This window comes from Sciurus carolinensis, chromosome 3 (assembly GCF_902686445.1).
Source record: "Sciurus carolinensis chromosome 3, mSciCar1.2, whole genome shotgun sequence".
NCBI classification, from domain to species: Eukaryota; Metazoa; Chordata; class Mammalia; order Rodentia; family Sciuridae; genus Sciurus; species Sciurus carolinensis.
Window position 1 is genome coordinate 3,570,289 of NC_062215.1, and position 16,334 is coordinate 3,586,622.

At 61.5% G+C, this 16,334-nt stretch overlaps 1 protein-coding gene across 1 annotated transcript in view; it reads left to right on the forward strand.

Annotated features, from left to right (window-relative positions):
* Positions 1-16,334, forward strand: part of Dnah17 (dynein axonemal heavy chain 17) — a 113,712-nt gene that overhangs the window by 85,262 nt on the left and 12,116 nt on the right. The window contains exons 55-71 of the mRNA XM_047542791.1: positions 365-631; positions 1,624-1,785; positions 2,182-2,415; positions 2,945-3,109; positions 4,003-4,098; positions 4,194-4,411; positions 6,563-6,770; positions 6,901-7,016; positions 8,525-8,717; positions 8,983-9,218; positions 9,726-9,848; positions 11,189-11,393; positions 11,953-12,117; positions 12,329-12,469; positions 12,740-12,910; positions 15,390-15,512; positions 16,045-16,238. Coding sequence (XP_047398747.1) covers positions 365-631; positions 1,624-1,785; positions 2,182-2,415; positions 2,945-3,109; positions 4,003-4,098; positions 4,194-4,411; positions 6,563-6,770; positions 6,901-7,016; positions 8,525-8,717; positions 8,983-9,218; positions 9,726-9,848; positions 11,189-11,393; positions 11,953-12,117; positions 12,329-12,469; positions 12,740-12,910; positions 15,390-15,512; positions 16,045-16,238 — 3,017 coding nt within the window. The remainder of the gene's footprint in view (positions 1-364; positions 632-1,623; positions 1,786-2,181; positions 2,416-2,944; positions 3,110-4,002; positions 4,099-4,193; positions 4,412-6,562; positions 6,771-6,900; positions 7,017-8,524; positions 8,718-8,982; positions 9,219-9,725; positions 9,849-11,188; positions 11,394-11,952; positions 12,118-12,328; positions 12,470-12,739; positions 12,911-15,389; positions 15,513-16,044; positions 16,239-16,334) is intronic.

Below are 16,334 nucleotides of genomic sequence, written 5' to 3' on the forward strand. Positions count from 1 at the left end.
ACGGTGAACGGAACCCTGTCCCTGTTAAGCAGCGGCCCCTCCCCGCCGCCCCTGGCCATGCCTCCGCTTTCCATCTCTGTGTGGGGCCATGCGGCCTCTGTCCTTTGGTGGCTCTTACGTCTCTTAGTGACGTCCCCAGAGTTCACCTGTGCTGTCGCAGGTCTCAGAACGTCCTTCCTCACCAAGGACCATGCAGTGTGTGTCCGTCCGCCCATCAACGGACACCCGGGCCGTCCCAGCCGCTGGTGGTGCTCCTCTCAGGTGTCCCTCCAGGCCCCGCACCTTCCCAGGCCATCGAGTTCCCAGCCTCTGGCTCTGGGTGGCCCAGCCGGCCAAGTCTCTCAACGTGTCCCCTTCCGGCCAGATGGACCTGGCTGCCCAGTACATCAAAGCAGCTGTGAAGAACGTGCCCTCCGTGTTCCTGATGACGGACTCCCAGGTGGCTGAAGAGCAGTTCCTGGTGCTGATCAACGACCTGCTGGCCTCCGGGGAGATCCCCGGGCTGTTCGCGGACGACGACGTGGAAAACATCATCTCCTCCATGCGGCCGCAGGTGAAGTCCCTGGGCATGACCGACACGCGGGAGGCGTGCTGGAAGTTCTTCATCGAGAAAGTTCGCAAGCAGCTCAAGGTGGGACCCGGCCTCGGGCAGGACCCATGGCTCCCTGCCCCTCCAGGGACGGGTCCTCCCTCCGCAGTCAGGGCGAGGGACCGTTAGGCAGGTGCAGGGTGGCCGGGAGGGAACGGCCTGAAGAACTGCAGCCTGGAGACCTATTTCCCGGGGGCTGGCGGGGATCCCTCGGTGGTGGGATCACGTCCATGCAGCGTGGCGTTCGACGCTGCCGTGGGAAGGGGCAAACCCCTGGGTAGACCGAGAAGACCTCGAGGGTGCTTTGCTCCTCCGCCTTGAGCCCAGGGTGGCTGCCCTGGGGAGGGTCTACCCTCAGCCTGCTGGCCGCCTGCTGCTGGCCATTCCTCCCCTGCTCGATACAGTAAAGCCAGGGCTCTCCAGCTGCCTCTCTGTCTCATCCAGTCCCCTCAGTGGAGGCTGCTGTGGGGCCGGCGTCCCTGAGGGCGCTGCAGGCTCCTGGCTTCTTCAGCGGGGTCCTTCGGTCCCAGGGCCACGAGCACTTCACACCTCACGGGAGAGCAGGGGAGTCAGAGGAGCATTTAACCAGCTCTGTGCCTTGGCCACGTCCAGAGAGCCAACCACTGCACCCTGAGAGAAGGGACCAGAGGAGGAGGGTGGCATCTGCCCCCGGGGGTCCCAGGAGTCCCCTTCTTGTCTAATGGGCCACCGTTCTTGGAGGCCTGCAGGAGGCTCTGAATGTCCAGCTGAACCCGGCAAGGACTGGGCCCTCCCTGTCCATGGCCTGACCCGCTCAGTGTGGAGGCCATTCCCGCCCCTCCCAGGTCCAGCCTTTCTTTCAGAAGGAGGCGGCGCTCAGGGGCAGTCAGGCTGCCCCACACCCTCACGCTGCTGGCGGGCACACAGCCACCATTCAAACCAGAGCCAGGCATGTGCTCCCAGGCCCAGGGCCAGCGTGACTGCTGACCTCTGCGCTTCCCACAGGGGCCTGGGCACTGCCGTCCCGTGAGCCGCCGCCTGTGTCCCACGTCTAGGTGATCCTGTGCTTCTCCCCGGTGGGCTCCGTCCTGCGAGTCCGAGCAAGGAAATTCCCTGCCGTGGTCAACTGCACGGCCATCGACTGGTTCCACGAGTGGCCGGAAGATGCACTGGTGTCCGTCAGCGCTCGCTTCTTGGAGGAAACCGAGGGCATTTCGGTGAGGCAGGGTGGGCCCGTAGGAGCAAGGAGTGGCCGCTAGCACCCCGGGCACCTCGCTGGGGCTGAGGGAGCCAGGCGGGAGGAGCTCACTTTCCAACTGACCAGAGTTAAAAGGAGTCTCGCTGGGGCCACTTGTAGGGCAGGGCTAAACCCTCTGTGGAGCGATGTCACCAAGCACCCACCGTAGCCCTGGGTGAGAGTCTCGCTCCCCTGAACCTCTTGCAACTCTAAGGGCTGAGAGGAGCCTTGGCTGAGTCCAGGAAGTGCGGCCTTGCTGATCCGCCATGGCCAGCATGTCCCTCTTCCCCGGGCCTTCGGAGCGAGGCTGGGGACCCCTGCAGGAGCGGGGGCAGGGTGCGGGGCCCAGGGTGCCAGCCATCTGCTGCTCCCGCAGCGGGAGGTGAAGACCTCCATCAGCCTCTTCATGTCCTACGTGCACACCACCGTCAACGAGATGTCCAAGGTCTACCTGGCGATCGAGAGGCGCTACAACTACACCACGCCCAAGACCTTCCTGGAGCAGATCAAGCTCTACCAGAACCTGCTGGCCAGGAAGCGGATGGAGCTTGTGGCCAAAATCGAGCGGCTGGAGAACGGCCTGATGAAGCTGCAGAGCACGGCCTCCCAGGTAGGCCGCCCGCAGCCCTGGAGGGGACCTGGCTTGCCATGGGCCACCCCAGGGACCGTCACACGCGGGCTGAGCCCTGCATGAAGGAAGATGAGCGCGACTTCTGCCTCAGAGAGACGCTTCACCTGGCCCAGAGGCAGGACTTGTGATCCAGCAGGAAGCGCAGACTGGAGAAGTCCTCGCACTGCAGGGTTTAGGGTGGGCGCCCGGCATGGCGGCCATGCTGCACTGAGCCCCGGGGCTGGACCTCAAGGCCAGCCCAGCCGGTGGAAAGGCACCTGGGGCCCCTCCCCGCCACAGCCCCAATGCCTTGACTGAGGTGACGTTTTTACTGGTCACCTTGATTGCGCCCTGGAGAAGCAGGAGTGTGTAACTGGAGCAGGCCTCCTTTCCTTGGAGACCTGACAGACTTCCAGGGACGCCCGGGGAGGTGGAAGCCACCCACACCCCTGCCGCGCCATGCCCACTGTGCAGGGCAGCCTGCGGGGCCGCAGCCCCAGCTTGCTGGTCCCCGGTCTCTTCTCCCCAGGTGGATGACTTAAAAGCCACGCTGGCAATTCAGGAGGCTGAGCTCAAGCTGAAGAACGAGAACGCAGACAAGCTGATCCAGGTGGTGGGCGTGGAGACCGAGAAGGTCAGCAAAGAGAAAGCCATTGCCGACGAGGAGGAGGTCAAGGTGGAGGTCATCAACAAGGTGGGCAAGCAGGGCAGCGTTGAGCTGGCCAGGGAAGGAGCTCCCACCCCGCAGACCCGGGGACCTTCCTTAGAGACAGGCCTGCCCCGCAGCCGAGAGCCTGGAAGGCAGGTCCAGGCCCCCACAGTGGCGCTGCTGGCTGCTCGTGAGAGATGGAGGTCACTGGCCCCAGCCCACTCTGCAGATGGTGTCCGCTCTGCTCTTGGACAAGATGCAGAAGACACCACCGGAGCCCTGGTGCTCAGACTTGCTGCTCCATTGAGATTTGGAAAAGACCCCCGGAGGCTGAGGCGTCCCTGACCCGGTGGCCACTCTCTGGCTAGGGAGTGTCTCCAGCAGAGACCCACTCGTGGCCCAGGGGTCCTGTGCTGGGGCTCCTGGCCCTCCCCACGTCCCTTCGTGTCACTGGGGCCAGGCCTGTGTGCTGGCTTCGTTAGTCTTCCAGCAGCTGCCCACGCCCTCCAGATGGCGGAGGGCTCACGCAGCAGGTCCAGCTGGAGGACGGGCTATTTCCCTGGTGGGGAGGAGACTCAGGCAGCGCAGCCAGAACTCCACCCCTTTCTCATTAACAGGCACAACCACAAGCCTATTAGGCAGAGGGGAGTCTGAGGCTTCGGGTGGCCAGGTCTCAAACTAGCAGGTGGCCTACTTAGGATCTAGGGGGGACCCAGACCTCAGGGCCTGTTCCCTCTGAGCTCCTCTGGTCTCTGCTGGGCTTCTGAAGGCTCAGAGAGTGGGTGCAGAACAAACTCCGGCATGAACGAGGAGGCTCTGCTTTCCTAGAAGAGAAGAACTACAGGCTCAGAGTGGAGGCTCTGACTGGGCCCCAGAGCTGGGAGGGGTTGGTTCCCCGCAGGAGCAGACGCTGTAGGGCCTGCACCGATCTCTCCTAGAATGTCACTGAGAAACAGAAGGCCTGTGAGACGGACCTGGCGAAGGCAGAGCCAGCCCTGCTGGCCGCACAGGAGGCCCTGGACACTCTGAACAAGGTAGCAGAAGGGGTGGAAAGAAAGGGCCCGGGCAGCAGGAGACACCTGTGCCTGGGGTTAGGTGGCCATGCTCATGCTGCCTCTGTCCTCCGCAGAACAACCTGACAGAGCTGAAGTCCTTCGGGTCCCCACCGGATGCCGTGGTCAACGTCACGGCCGCAGTCATGATTCTGACTGCACCTGGAGGCAAGATCCCCAAGGACAAGAGTTGGAAGGCTGCAAAGATCATGATGGGCAAAGTGGACACATTCCTGGACTCCCTCAAGAAGTTTGACAAGGAGCACATTCCCGAGGCCTGCCTGAAGGCCTTTAAGTGAGTCCTGGCTCCCTCCCTGCCGCTCTCCCTCATGTAGGGACACCTGTGTGGCCTGCGGTCTTCCCTGCTAGAGACCAACCCCTGGAGGATAGACCAGCCCCTGGGAGGGAGACCAGCCCCTGGAGGACAGACCAGCCCCTGGAGAGAGACCAGCCCCTGGAGGACAGACCAGCCCCTGGAGAGAGACCAGCCCCTGGAGGACAGACCAGCCCCTGGAGAGAGACCAGCCCCTGGAGGACAGACCAGCCCCTGGGAGGGAGACCAGTCCCTGGAGGATAGACCAGCCCCTGGGAGGGAGACCAGCTCCTGGGAGGGAGACCAGTCCCTGGAGGACAGACCAGCCCCTGGAGAGAGACCAGCCCCTGGAGGACAGACCAGTCCCTGGAGGGAGACCAGCCCCTGGAGGATAGACCAGCTCCTGGAGGATAGACCAGCCTCTGAAGGATAGACCAGCTCCTGGAGGATAGACCAGCCCCTGGGAGGGAGACCAGCCCCTGGAGGACAGACCAGCTCCTGGGAGGGAGACCAGCCCCTGGAGGACAGACCAGCTCCTGGGAGGGAGACCAGCCCCTGGGAGGGAGACCAGCCCCTGGAGGACAGACCAGCCCCTGGGAGGGAGACCAGCCCCTGGATGATAGACCAGCTCCTGGGAGGGAGACCAGCTCCTGGGAGGGAGACCAGCCCCTGGAGGACAGACCAGCTCCTGGGAGGGAGACCAGCCCCTGGGAGACCACTGCTGGGAGACCAGTGCCCTAGGGAACAGACCAGCCCCTAAGGCATGTGCTTTCCTGGGGGTAGGGTCTTGGGCTGAGCTGAGCAGGGAGAATCCAGACTCTGGGCCACCCCTGAGGGTTAGGGGTGTTGGAGCAAAGCATGACCCAGGCTCCTTAGGATCCCTACCACCCTGACTCCCTCTCCTGAAGGAAGCTGGGGCAGATGGAAAGCAGCCCCCTCCCCATTCAGCACCTGGGGCCAAAGCATATGGCTGATGAGCTCTCAGCAGGAACCCTGGGGCCCAGGACTAACCCTGGGACAGGCTGCCAGGCCCCACAGAGGCCTGTCCCTGCAGGAGCAGCTGATCACGTGTGTGTGCACACACGCCAAGTGTGCACATGCATGTTTCCCTTCAGGGGGCTGCATCCTGTCTCCCTTGCTTTCCACTGGCCTGCTATGGAGGCCACGTCTGGAGGGAGGCCCCACAGGCTCTCAGTGGTCTCCCTCAGGTGGCCCTGGGACCTGGGATCCCACTTTATTTATCATTTTTAATATGTTTAGCTGTAGATGGACACGGTGCCTTTGTTTTATTTGTGTATTTGTACACGGTGCTGAGAATCGAACCCAGTGCCTCACACAGGCTAGGCAAGTGCTCCACACAGAGCTACAGCCTAGCCCCAGGACCCCACTTTAAACCCATAATTTCAGTCGGTGGGCTCACGAGGCACCCCATTTTGTGGACACTCAGGCCAGTTTCCCACCCCAGCCCCCAGCCCATGCTTCCTTGTCCAGCCATCCCCTGGCCATTCAATTCCAGAGGCTACCTGAAAAAGGGCCACAACCATGACCCCAGGGGCCCCATGTCTCCCAGCCCCCACTTGCAAGGGATGGGGTTGACTGCTGAAACCCTTGGCTCAGTCTGGAAGAGTGTGAAGCGTAAGAAAGAAAAACGGCTGTAATCCAGCAGCTTGCGAGGCTGGGGCAGGAGGATCACAGGTTCAAGGCCAGCCTTAGCAACTTAGTGAGCCCCTAAGCAACTCAGTACGACCTGTCTCAAAACAAAAAACAAAAAGGGCTGGGGATGTGGCTCAGTGGTTAGATTCAATCCCCAGTGCCCCTGAATTGAATCTCCAGTACCCCAAAAAAAGAAAAAACATGAGGTGAGCACGCAGGCCCACCATGGGTGTGGCTGCCCTCGATGTTTCGTGTGTGTGGTTTTTAATTAGTTAATGCATTTATTTATCCTTGTGGTGCTGGGGATTGCCCCAGCCTTGGGCTTGCCGGGCAAACCCTCCACCCCCAGCCTGCACCCTGAAGACCTGCTCTGTGACGCCCCAGACACTCCTGTTCCCTTCCACCTAGAAGATAGGACCAAACAAGGGGAGGCGGGAATGGGGCTTGGCGGTAACCCTGCCTGTGTCCGCCGCTCCCCAGGCCCTACCAAGGCAACCCCACCTTCGACCCCGAGTTCATCCGCTCCAAGTCCACGGCGGCCGCGGGCCTGTGCTCCTGGTGCATCAACATCGTCCGCTTCTACGAGGTCTACTGCGACGTGGCGCCCAAGAGGCAGGCCCTGGAGGAGGCCAACGCCGAGCTGGCCGAGGCGCAGGAGAAGCTGTCCCGGATCAAAAACAAGATCGCGGTCAGCACCCGTGCGGCCAGGGCTGCGTGGCACCTGCCACCTTTCCTTCTGGGGGCCGGGGGCTCCCGTCCGCCCGCGCCCTGGTGGGCCTGGCCCTGACATTCCAGGAGCTGCCCCTTCATCTTCCCAGGAACTCAATGCCAACTTGAGCAACTTAACCTCAGCATTTGAAAAAGCAACTGCGGAGAAAATCAAGTGTCAACAGGAGGCTGATGCCACCAATAGAGTGATCTCCCTGGCGAACAGGTAGCTGGCTCCTCTTCAGGGACACCCCTCCTGTCTCTTGGGCCTCCTTGGAAGGGACAAGCCCGCAGAGAGGGTCTGGAGGGAGGAAACGTTGCAGTTTCCATTTCTAAACCTTGGCCGAGGCCCCTGCCCACGGCCCCTGCACTCAGCCACCTTGAGGAAACTGGACTTTGCAGCACAGCTGGGTGGCCCAGAGCTGCCTGGAACTCTGTGTCCAGGGGCTCGCTCTGGGGCAGTACGCTCCCTCGCTGTCCTCGGGGGACTGGTCCGTGGTTCTCCCCATGGACGCCAAAGCCTGCAGCCGCTGGGGTCTCTGTGAATGGTATGGTTCGCACAGCCCTCGGCACACACTCCCACGGCTTCAGCCCTTCTAGGAGGCCCAAAGCTGCATCGACGCTGGGCGCGTGCTGTGCTGTACGTTTAGGGAATAATGACAAGAGAAACGTCTGCACGCGTTGAGTGCAGACACAATTTTTTTTCCCAAATATTTTCCGTCTGAGGTTGATTATGTCCGCAGATGTGGAGCCTGGCCGGGTGGGGCTGGCGGGCTCTCTCATAGGTCCCTCTCCCAGGAGGTGGTCTGGGCCCAGGCTTCCGGGCCACTGACCAGCCAGCTTCAGGGCTTGGGCTCCAGGGTAGAACCGTCCACTGGGAATCAGGTGGTCAGCTCAGTCAGGTCCGCGCCCCGGCAGCCCTATCAGGAAAGCACCAAGAGACCCATGAGGCTCACTGTACCACGTCGCTCAACACTCGCTGCCCAGAGCTTCCACCACGCGCTCCATGCCCAGTCTCCCCTGAGCCCCAGCCCCTGGGGCTTCTGCCCCAGCTCATCCCTGTGGGGCACCCCGCCTGCCTCACTCTTGCCACAGGGCTCCAGCGGCCATGGTGGGCAGTGTGAGCTCGGGCACCTTGGTGGTCAGTTCTAGAGTCAGGCTTGTTATTTTTTTCTCCCTAGCGGCCAGTGACCGATCAGGGTCAGTGTGGCCTGGGAGCCCAGGGAGAGCCCCCAGGTGGTGCAGACACTCCCGCTCTGTGGTCTGCAGGACTTGACCTCTCCACGGGTCACGGGAAGTGAGGGCTGCGCGGGTCACACCCACAGACCTCAGTCTGCTGAACCAGGCAACCTGGACTTTGGACAAATATGCCAAAGCTTCAGGGTCACAGGTGCCATCTGGGCTCAGGGACAGTCCCCAAACTGCTGGCTGCGAAGCGTGATGCATGTGCTGGAGTCTCCACTCTTGCAGGGCTGGGTGCCCTCTGGATGCCATGTGGTCCTGCGGCCACCAGGGTCCCTGCCCAGACTTCACCATCCACGAGCCAAGAGTGGGTGAAACGGTCGGTGGCACCAGCACAGACAAGCCAGGGCACGGTGGCCCCGGGAGGGAGAGAGCGACCCGGGTCTTCCCCAAAGCATTTCACTGTTGAGCCCCGAGTCAAGTCAGGGTGTGAAGGCCGCAGGCCGTCCTGTCCTCCAGCTCAGGCACCCCTGTTCTCACGGCCCCTTCTAGGCTGGTAGGCGGATTAGCGTCGGAAAACGTCCGCTGGGCTGAATCCGTGGAGAACTTCAAAAGCCAGGGGGTCACCCTGTGTGGGGACGTCCTGCTGATCTCGGCCTTTGTCTCCTATGTGGGCTACTTCACCAAGAAATACCGAAATGAACTGATGGAAAAATTCTGGATCCCTTATGTAAATAGCCTGAAGGTGAGTACAGTCATGTTGTGACTCAGGGAATCAGGGGAGGCCCTGGGCAGACGCAGCCACACTGCACCCCGCTTCCCCCTGCGGCTCAGCCCCTTCAGGGTCCAGAGGGGCCCCATCTTGCTCGGGCTGACGTCGCTAGTGGCCGTGCTGCCACGCTGCTCCTTCAGAGCGGTGCCAGGCCGTCTTCTCCAGCTGGTCACTCGGAACGCCGCTTCCCAGGAGTAACGAGGTCACACCCCTCCTAAGAGAGTGCCTTCCTCGGCAGATCCCCATCCCCATCACGGAAGGCCTGGATCCCTTGAGTCTGCTGACGGATGACGCGGATGTGGCCTCTTGGAACAACCAGGGCCTTCCCAGCGACCGCATGTCCACTGAGAACGCCACCATCCTGTGCAACACGGAGCGCTGGCCCCTGATTGTGGACGCCCAGCTTCAGGGGATCAAGTGGATCAAAAACAAATATGGGAGTGCTCTGAAAGCCATCCGCCTGGGACAGAAGAGGTGCCAGAGAGCGGGCGGGGTGGCGTGGGCTGGCTGAGCCCTGCGCGTGCGGATGCATCTCAGGCATGGCGTGTCTGTCAGGTGGACAGGTGGACCTTGGCGAGTGCAGGCGCCCAGGCCTGGGTGTCCAGTTCTGGGGAACAGCACCAGCACCAAAGAACTAGGGGCCCTTTCCTTGCCCGCTGCCCAGCAGGGAGGAGGTGTCAGGCTGGCCATTTCTCATCCTGGATGAGACTCAGTGGCTGTGACTATCGGGTGATGATGGCCACCCTGCCCGCTTTCCTGGCGGGCTCAGCACAGAGGGCAGAGACGTGGCAGCATTTGCCCTGCTGCCAAAGGCAGCCCCCTGGCCTCCACTCCTTTCAGGGGAGGATGGGTTGCTGGGGGAGGCAGCTGCTGGCCCTCGGCCGCCACCCAGACACCCTCCCTGGGGCCGCCTCTCAGGGCCTGCAGCTGCTCCCTCACGCGGCCCTCTGCCATTGACTGGCCTCCGTGCTGTGCCCACAGCTACCTGGACATCATTGAGCAGGCCATTTCGGAAGGGGACACCTTGCTCATTGAGAACATTGGCGAAACCGTGGACCCTGTGCTGGACCCTTTACTGGGCAGGAACACAATTAAAAAGGGCAAGTAAGTTGCGTGGAGCCCTGAGAATTGGCCGGGGAAACCTTGGGAGGCCTTGGCGCTGGGGCGCGGAGGCGCGGAGGCGGGCACGCATTGCACTGGGACAAGCAGGGGCTTGAACGAGACGCTGCCGGGCGTGAAGGAAGCCCCAGTGCCTGGGGAGGTTGGAAGAGGAGCCCAGCCAGCGAGGACTGTCCACACGCCCGGTGCTCGTGACTACCTGCAGGTGGCAGCCCCTGGTTGACAGTGACATTTTCTTCCCTCTTTCCACGTGCATTTTGCAAACTTTGAGAGTCTGCCTCCTTCAGGAACTCTGGAGAAATCGCCCTAGTAAAGCAGGCGGCGCGGTGTGCAGACCGCACCCATCTCCTCCACTGCACTGCGGCCCTGCAGGAGGCACCGTGGCCATTGATCCTCACTCTCCAGGCCACCCCCCAGCCCTGAGCGACCACTGATCTACCTCCTGTCTCTGGAGTTGCCCTTGGGGACACTTCCTGGCACTGGAGCCAGGCAGGGTCCTTTTTGACTCTGGCTCTTTTTGCTCAGCGTTGTGTTTTCAAGTTCTTCTGTGTTGTCACACGTATGGGGACCCCATTCCTCTTTATGGCCACGTGAGGTCCCGCTCTGTGGCTCTCTTGGGTTCACTGTACCCACTCGCTGCCTGATGCCTGGAGCTTGCATGACTTTTATAATATCAAGAACATCTTAGTCACACATGACAGTAGAGGCATTTGGCATATCGCACATACGTGGAGTATGACTTCCCATTCTTGTGGCTGTACACAGGTGGAGTCTCACTCATCGTGTGTTCATATATGATCATAGGAAAGTCATGTCTGAAAAAAAAATTAAAAACAACTCGGTTTCCAGCGTGCCGCCGTCAGGGCTGGCGGACGCGGCGTTTTGGCGTGGGGGGCAGGTCAGCATGGTCACGTCAAAGGCACTGAGAAGGGCCTGCTGTGACGCAGGTAGGCAGGGAGCCAAGGTGAGCTCCACCAGAAGAGGAAAGAGCAGAGCCAGGGGCCAGAGAGACGCCGCCCACTGTGGATCAGCTGCCCACTGCGTCAGGGGCTGGCCGGTGCACTGGTGTTCTGAACTGGGCCTGGCAGTGTTCCCATCGAGGCTGCAGATCACCCCGAGTGCAGCCCGGGTCACACAAACACCCCTGAGCAAGGACAGATGCGTCCGGAAGGCCCATCCCAGGCCAAGGGGAGCTATAGAGCTTTTCCAGCAACTGAAGGGAAGGCTCCTGGTGGCAGCTGACCTGGGGACACCTCCAGGCTGGTGTGAAAGGTGGACCGAGCTGGGCCTGGTCCCGGGTTGAGCCTTGCCTCCCGATCCACCAGGTACATCAAGATCGGTGACAAGGAGGTGGAGTATCACCCCAAATTCCGCCTGATCCTGCACACCAAGTACTTCAACCCACACTACAAGCCCGAGATGCAGGCCCAGTGCACCCTCATCAACTTCCTGGTCACCAGGGACGGACTTGAGGACCAGCTCTTGGCCGCTGTGGTGGCCAAAGAGCGCCCAGATCTCGAGCAGTTGAAGGTGAGAGCCCCAACGGCTGGTCACACCGCAGCGGCACGGAGACGGGCCAGGAGCCCAGGGCTTCGAGCAGAGGTCACTGTGGCCGCGAGGGTCTCATTGCTTCTCTCAAAGCTGCCTGAAGATCCTGAACTACGTCTTCTCATCCAGTAGGGTCCGTCCTTCCCCGGCGTCTCTTCCTTTGGCCCCTAAGTTCAGTTCTAGATCAGTGGACGGCCTCCCTGAGGAGCAGGAGGCACAGCTGTCCGGGGAGGGATCTGAGGCTCAGGGCTGCCTGACAGCATGGTCACTTCCCAGCTCTGTGTCAGCCACGCGTGGCTCAGGGCAGTCCGGTCCCCACCTCCCTGTTCTTCTCCATGGTCTCCACGACAGGAAGCCTCAGTCCTCCACAGTTCTGGGGACCACAGTTCTGGGGACCCCACTTCCATCAGCTTCCCTGCAGGCCTGGCCCCATTCCTCTGGCTGGGCAGTGACCTTGGCCAGGCAGAGGCAGTTGCTGGGCCCAGCAGGGGTGAGGCTAGGCCCTAATGGGTTTGGTGCCTGGTCTCTGCCACTCCTGCAGGCCAACCTCACCAAATCTCAGAATGAGTTCAAGATTGTTCTGAAGGAGCTGGAAGACTCGCTCCTGGCCCGGCTGTCGGCTGCATCGGGGAACTTTCTGGGAGACACGGCCTTGGTGGAGAACCTGGAGACCACCAAACACACAGCAAGCGAGATCGAGGAGAAGGTAGGGGGCTCCTCCCGCCTGCTGCCCTGCTGGCCCCCGGGAGGTGTGGGGAGAGCACCCAAGGTCTGGGGAAGACCCGTCCTGCCCGGCACCCAGCTGAGGGTCCCAGTGGCTTCCAGGGAGCGAGGGCTTTGGGAGAGGTGGAGCCCCTGCTGTGGCTTGTGGCTGTCCACCTGCGGGTCTCCTCCAGGCCCCTCCTGTTCATGTTGAGGTACAAGAGGCGAAGATCACAGAAGCCAAAATCAACGAGGCGAGAGAGAACTACCGCCCGGCGGCCGAGCGGGCGTCCCTGCTCTACTTCATCCTGAACGACCTCAACAAGATCAACCCCATCTACCAGTTCTCTCTCAAGGTTGGCTGCACCCGGGCTCCAGCAGGGCGCAGGGCGGGCCAGGCGTGCACCGGCCGCAAGGGCAGTGCGCCACCTCGGGCAGGCCAGTCAGGCTGCTCGTGGGGACGGAGGGGAGCCAGGCCGCCCAGTCCAAGGCCCGCACCACAGGCAGGGAGGTCTGTGCGGTCCCCACCCTGCTTGTCCCTGGGCCCCAATCAGAGCAAGCTGGAGGCCACCATTGGGGTGGGAATGGCCAAAGTCCAGCTCCGCGAGGCTCCGTGGCTTCCCCAGGCCTTCAACGTGGTGTTCGAGAAGGCGATCCAGAGGACCACCCCGGCCGACGAGGTGAGGCAGCGCGTGATCAACCTGACGGACGAGATCACCTACTCCGTCTTCATGTACACCGCCCGGGGACTCTTCGAGCGAGACAAGCTCATCTTTCTGGCACAAGTGACATTTCAGGTAACCCAGGCTTGCTGCTCGGTGTGGTCCATGGACCAGCAGGGTAGGCACCGGGTGAGCCAGCTCCATGTCACTGTGACCAAAACACCTGCCAAGAATAATTTAGGGGCCAGGCACAGTGGTGCACACCTGTAATCCCAGCAGCTTGGGAGGCTGAGGCAGGAGGATTGCAAGTTCAAGGTCAGCCTCAGCAACTTAGCAAAGCTGTAAGCAACTTAGCAAGACCCTATCTCTAAATAAAATTAAAAGCGGCTGGGGATGTGGTTCAATCCATGGCACCAAAAAAAAAAAAAAAAAAAAAGGGAGGGAAAGTTAGCTTTGGCTCATGGTTGGTTCCAGAAGACTCAGTCTATGGTCAGCCGAGTCCATTGCTCTGAGTCCAAAGTGAGGCAGAACGTTGTGAGGAAGGGCGTGGTGGAGGAGCAAGCTCTATTCCTGGCAGCCAGGAAGCAGAGGGGAAGAGGAGGGGCCGAGGGATGATGCACCCTTCCTGGGCATGAGCCCAGTGACCCGCCCCCCAGCCACGCCTCACCGGTCACTCCATTCCAGCTAGGGTGGACTGAGCAGACCACAGTCCTCACGGTCCAACATCTCACCTTCAAGGCTCCTGCATGAGCAGGAGCTTGGGGGGACTCCTCAGATCCAAACCGTACCAGCATCTCCCAGGAACTTGTTGGAAATGCAGATCCCTGGGGCCCCGTTCAGGTCCCGTGAGTCCAAATCTGCATTTTTACAAGATCCCAGGTGATCATCAAGTTTGCAATGCCTGGCGGAAAACACACGGGACTTTAATTCGTCGGCATTAAGGAAGTAGGCCAGGTGTTCTAACGGGAGATGCGGAAGGGAAAGTCGATACAAGATGATTTTACACAGAAACGTCATTTCATTACAGTTCAGCAGTGCTGAGTAAATGGCCCCACCTGGTGCTCTGCCCTCTGTAGGTACTGGACAATATCTCTGAATAAGTTAAGTGTACCATTTATAAGGAGGAACGTCTGTATTCCTGCATGCACAGTCCTGCTGAAATGCTTTTAAATATTTTTTAAAATATTGGTTAAACAGCCTGTCTTAGCTGGGCGTGGTGTCATATGCCTGTTGGCCCAGACGCTTGGGAGGCCCAGGCAGGAGGATCACTTGAGCCAGGAATCTAAGACTAGGTTGGCATCACAGGGAAAGTCAGACTGAAAATGAGGAAGTCCTGGTGGCCTGTGCTGCCCTAGAGAACGCCTGGAGCAGCAGCGACGTGTTTCTTGGGGCTCTGGGGCTGCACCTGGCCAGGCCTTCCTGCCATGCTGGAGAGCAAAGGGCCTGAACTGCCCCTTTTACAAGGAAGGCGCTCGCGCAGCACAGGTGGCCCTTCACTCTGCCCTCCTGGCCCCTTCGCCTCCCGTCAGGCCCCAGCTCCCGACGCTGTTGTCCTGGGATCCAGTTCCCGGCCTGTGCTGCGCAGGGACCTCTGGCCACCGCAGGGCCCCTCTCGGATGCAGTTTCACAGAGAGCGGAGGTGTCAGCGTAAACCGCTTTCAATCCAAACTCCAAGTTGGACCCAACAGGCCTCTCTTCCGTCTGTCCCCGAGCCCCAGGTTTCCTGAGCTTCTCGGACTGGGCCGTCCCCGGGAAGAGGCTCCTCGGTGCCCCCTGACCTTCCAGGCTGGGAAGCCTTCCATTCAGCCTCCAGGGACCTTTCGTTTAACCCCAAGGAAGAGTCTGACTTGGGGAGGAAGAGGGGCCCTTTGGACACCTGACCGAGGACTCAGCAGTGACTGTGACCCCAGCCCTGAGCTGAGACAGGCTGCCATGCTGCCCGGCCTGCTGGAGGCCCAGAGCTGGCGTGCACAGGTTCAAGGGGGCAGCTTCCTCCCGGGCAGGCAGCCGGAGGATTGGAAATCGGTGTCCAGACAGACACTCGTAAACTCGGGGCCACGCTGGTCACAGAGCCGAGAAGTGACTCCCAGCCGCCAACCACCACACGTCCACAGCTCCGCAGCGCAGGAGCGGAGTGAGCCCCGGACAGCGCGGTGCTGCTGGCTGAGCAAAGGCAGTGACGCCGGGCGGGCTGTGGTGGTGGCGCCTCACTCGCCGAGCACACACCAGGCCGGGTCGGATGCCAGCACCACGTATGGGAACGAGGTTCGGGCAGGACCGGGACAGGAACTAACCTCACACACATGCCAAGGAGAGCAGCCAGGCAAAGGGCCGCTGAGACACATCCCACTCAGGCCAGGCGTCCGGAGGTGGATCCAGAGAGAGTGGATGGTGCTCTGGGGCCGGGAGGGGAGGGCTTCCTCTGCAGGCCAGGAAGGTTCTGGAACTAGCCTGTGGCCTCGGCTGTGCCACACTGGGAATGTCTACAAGATGACCTGTGCGCCGGGTTCCACCACGACCCGAGGGCCAAGATGGTGAGGGCTGAATGAGCGTCCCGGCCAGGTGCAGTGCCCAGTGCGCTGCTGCCCCTCTCAGGCTGACCCTGTGCCCGCAGGTCCTGTCCATGAAGAAGGAGTTGAACCCCGTGGAGCTGGACTTCCTGCTGCGGTTCCCTTTCAAGGCCGGCGTGGTCTCGCCTGTGGACTTCCTGCAGCACCAGGGCTGGGGCGGGATCAAGGTTGGTCTCCAGAGCCTGAGCTGTGTGCCGGGCCAGAGGGAGGAGGGAGAGCGTGGGGCAGCCGCGGTCCCCAGCGGGTGTTGGGGTGTGGCAGCCACTAAGTCCTTGCAGACAGCACACAGCCGGCAGAGGCGCCCACACAGCTGGCCAGAGCCGGCCCGGCCTTCCAGGGTGGGGACCCGTCCCCAGGCCCCCAAAGTGCAAGGATGAGGGTACCCCTCGGATCCAGACTCGCTGCCAGAGACCCTCGAGTCCTTGTTTCAAGGTTCAGTTCAAATAGTGCCCAGAGGGGACCAGCCCATTTCCAGAACCTGCAGAGGCCCCTTCCCCTAACACGCGTGGCTGGGTGGCGAGCTCGGGCCCCTAGCTGGACTCCTCCTGTGGAGGCTTGGGGCTGATCTGAGGGACAGCCGCCCCTCCCCAGAGCCCCTGCTCCTCCGAGGCCACGGCCTCTCCTCCGTGAACAAAGGAAGGCGAGGGGACAGTGCCGGCCGGGTGGGCGGGCAGTTACCTGGACCGCTGCTCTGCCCAGGCCCTCTCGGAGATGGACGAGTTCAAAAACCTGGACAGCGACATCGAGGGCTCTGCCAAACGGTGGAAGAAGCTGGTGGAGTCGGAAACCCCGGAGAAGGAGATCTTCCCCAAGGAGTGGAAGAACAAGACGGCGCTGCAGAAGCTGTGCATGGTGCGCTGCATGCGGCCCGACCGCATGACCTACGCCGTCAAGTGAGCGCAGGCTGTGGGCCTGGGCGGGCGCCGGCCGCCTCACCTGCTTCTTCAGTGGGGTTCTTGCTCGTGTGTTGGGTCCTGCGGGTGAACCCG